At 41.3% G+C, this 2,868-nt stretch overlaps 1 protein-coding gene across 1 annotated transcript; it reads left to right on the forward strand.

Annotated features, from left to right (window-relative positions):
- Nucleotides 1-52: 52 nt before the first annotated feature.
- On the forward strand, nt 53-664 carry LOC105502451 (WAP four-disulfide core domain protein 12-like). The gene is made up of 3 exons (XM_011928965.1): nt 53-144; nt 236-393; nt 567-664. Exons 1-3 carry the CDS (start codon nt 53-55, stop codon nt 662-664), a joined length of 348 nt encoding a protein of 115 aa, XP_011784355.1.
- Nucleotides 665-2,868: the final 2,204 nt, after the last annotated feature.

The following is a 2,868-nucleotide window of genomic DNA, read 5'->3' on the forward strand; positions in this document are numbered from 1 at the left end:
CACTATAAAGCCAGGCTCAGCCCAGCTCCCAGCCAAGCATCTGCCCAGCAACATGGGGTCCAGCAGTTTCTTGGTCCTCATGGTGTCCCTCGCTCTTGTGACCCTGGTGGTTGTGGAAGGAGTTAAAGGGGGTGAGCAGGCACAGTGAAGCTGGGTGGGGCTGGGCTGGGGAGAGGTCCTGAGGGGCCCTCTGGGGCTGGAGTTCTCACCTCACCTTGTGGCTTCCTCCACTAAGTATAGAAAAAGCGGGGGTTTGCCCAGCTGACAACGTACGCTGCTTCAAGTCCAATCCTCCCCAGTGTCACACAGACCAGGACTGTCTGGGGGAAAGGAAGTGTTGTTACCTGCACCGTGGCTTCAAGTGTGTGATTCCTGTGAAGAAACTGGAAGAAGGTAAGGAGATCTGCCTCCTAGGACTGGGGCTGTGCCTTCCCCTGCCTCTATCTGGCCCATGAAACTTCGGAGGAATTAGTCTCTTCAGCTGGTTTGGGGAGGGATGGGGAGGGATGGCTAAAGCTGGCAGGGCCTTGGAGACCAACTAGTCTGAACATCTCCATTGTACAAAGGAGGAAACAAGGATGAAGATGTGTCAGGGCCACACCCAGAGCCAGGATGGGAGGCCAAGTCTCCAGGCTCCTCCTCCACTGGGTGTCCTCAGAAATGATGCCGGGTCCTTTCCACCTCTGGGGGTCACTCTCACCCAGTACCTGCCCCTGATGGTCCTGAGACTTGGAATATGGAAGAAGCAGTACTGAACCCCCACAAAGAAAACCCGAACTTGAAGTACTTTTCCCTAAACAGAGGGAAGAGTCACAAAAAGTGCAGACCCCAGGGAGATGAAATGAGATGAGAAACTGGCCCCCACTAGATGCTGAATCTGCTGGTGCCTTGATCTTGGAATTCCCAGCCTCCAGAACTATAAGAAATAAATATTTGCTGTTTACAATCCACCGAGTCTATGGTAATTTGTTATAGCAGCCCAAACCAGTTAAGACAACCTAATAGTTAAAAAAATCCAATTCAACATTATCAAAGTGAATAAAATATAAAATACCTACATATAAACATATCTAGAGATGGACAGAAATTTTCTAAAAAAAAAACCCCTAAAACTTTATTAAATGACATTTTAAAAGATCTGGATAAATAGACTAAACTTGGCTACCGTATGTATAAATAAATCAATCAATAAATAAACAAATAAATGTTTTTTAAAAGATATGCTCTTCCCCAAGCAGGAAACCTCCACAAAATGTTCATCTTGGTCGTATAATTTATGCCTGAAATATAATTAAAATTAAAACCCATTGGGTTTTAATTCCTAATGAAATAATTGATTCAGGCAATGATCATCCATGGCTTCTGAATATTTACAGGGCGCCATTTCATCACCCCGTGGTATATTTACAGTTCGTAAGAGGGGAAACACAAGTTTACAACACGAGGATTCAGGTACACGCCTAAAACACATTAATCTGTCCCCACAATGCTAAAAATGGGTAAGCCAGACCTCTGTTCCTCCTGAGCTGATGCAACACAAAACACACAGCATCATTCAAGAAGGGCTCCTGCCAAGACAGTTGAGCATGAACCTCACCAAGCCTCTACAGCTAGCATTCATCTATGGGAAACATGAAGGACAAAGAAGATGGAAGACATCACGGGGAAGCAGCATGGGACATTCTAAAGAACAATTTGTTTTGTTCAACAAGTCAATAGCATGAAGAAGAAGGAGGAGGGAGGAAAGGAGGATAAAAAAGAGTTGAAGGGATTGCTCTAGATTAAAAGAAACTTCAGATACATTATAGCCAATGCAATGTGTGCACCAACAACCATACAGTCATTTTTGAGACAATAAGAAAAACAGGATGCAAATAGAATATTAGATGATGTTAAGAAACTGCAGTTAATTTTCTTAGCTGTGACAGTAGTATTATGATTGTGTGAGAAAGTGTCCTTAGTTTTTAGAGATGCATGCTGAAGTATTTAAAGGTAAAATATAAGATGGGTTGGATTTACTTTAAAATACTTCAGCCAAAAAAAGGGTGGGGATATGCATGAAGGAATTGTTGTAAAATGGTTTATTGTTGAATCTGGTTGATGGGTATGTAGGCTCCATAAAAGTATTTGCTGTTCTTTTGTGCATTTTTGAAAACATTTTATGATAAAAACAATAAGTTTATTTTTGCAGCTTAACAAAATGATCATTAGGTTCACACGGAACAATAAAATACTTGTAACCTGGAAAATTGAAAATGTAGACTAATGAAGGGTAATGGATACCACCAGTCACTAAAACATATTAGGGAGCTACAACAATTACAACCACAATACAAGCATACCTTGTTTTATTGTGCTTTGCAGTCATTGCATTTTTTACAAGTTGAAGGTGTGTGGCAACCCTGCACCAAGCAAGTACGTCGGCCCATGTTTCCAAGAACACGTGCTCACTATGTGTCTTTGTGTCACATTTTGGTAATATTCAAAATATTTCAATTTTTTTCATTATTATTACATCTGTTACGTTGGTCTGTGATCAGTGATCTTTGATGATACTATTTTAATTGTCTCAGGGTGCCACAAACTGTGCCCATATAAGACAGTGAATTTGATCGATAAATGTAGTATATATTCTGATTTCTCCCCCAACCGGTCATTCCCTGTTTCTCTCCCTTGGAACACAACAATGCTGAAATGAGGCCAATTAATCATCTTACAGTGGCTTTTAAGTGTTTAAGTGAAAGGAAGAGTCACGTCTCTCACTTTAAATAAAAAAAAAGCTAGAAATGATTAACCTTAGTGAGGAAGACATGTTGAAAACCAAGATAGGTCCAAAGCTAGGCCTCTTTTACCAGTTAGTCAACTTGC

Source organism: Colobus angolensis, unplaced genomic scaffold, assembly GCF_000951035.1.
Source record: "Colobus angolensis palliatus isolate OR3802 unplaced genomic scaffold, Cang.pa_1.0 Scaffold8, whole genome shotgun sequence".
NCBI classification, from domain to species: Eukaryota; Metazoa; Chordata; class Mammalia; order Primates; family Cercopithecidae; genus Colobus; species Colobus angolensis.

Excerpts from the sequence above, each read along its gene's own strand:
- LOC105502451 (XM_011928965.1), top strand. The coding sequence starts at position 53 with ATGGGGTCCAGCAGTTTCTTGGTCCTCATGGTGTCCCTCGCTCTTGTG. Across the intron at positions 145-235 it reads AAAGGGGGTGAGCAGGCACA|TATAGAAAAAGCGGGGGTTT; the intron begins GTGAAGCTGGGT and ends TCCTCCACTAAG. Across the intron at positions 394-566 it reads TGTGAAGAAACTGGAAGAAG|GAGGAAACAAGGATGAAGAT; the intron begins GTAAGGAGATCT and ends CATTGTACAAAG.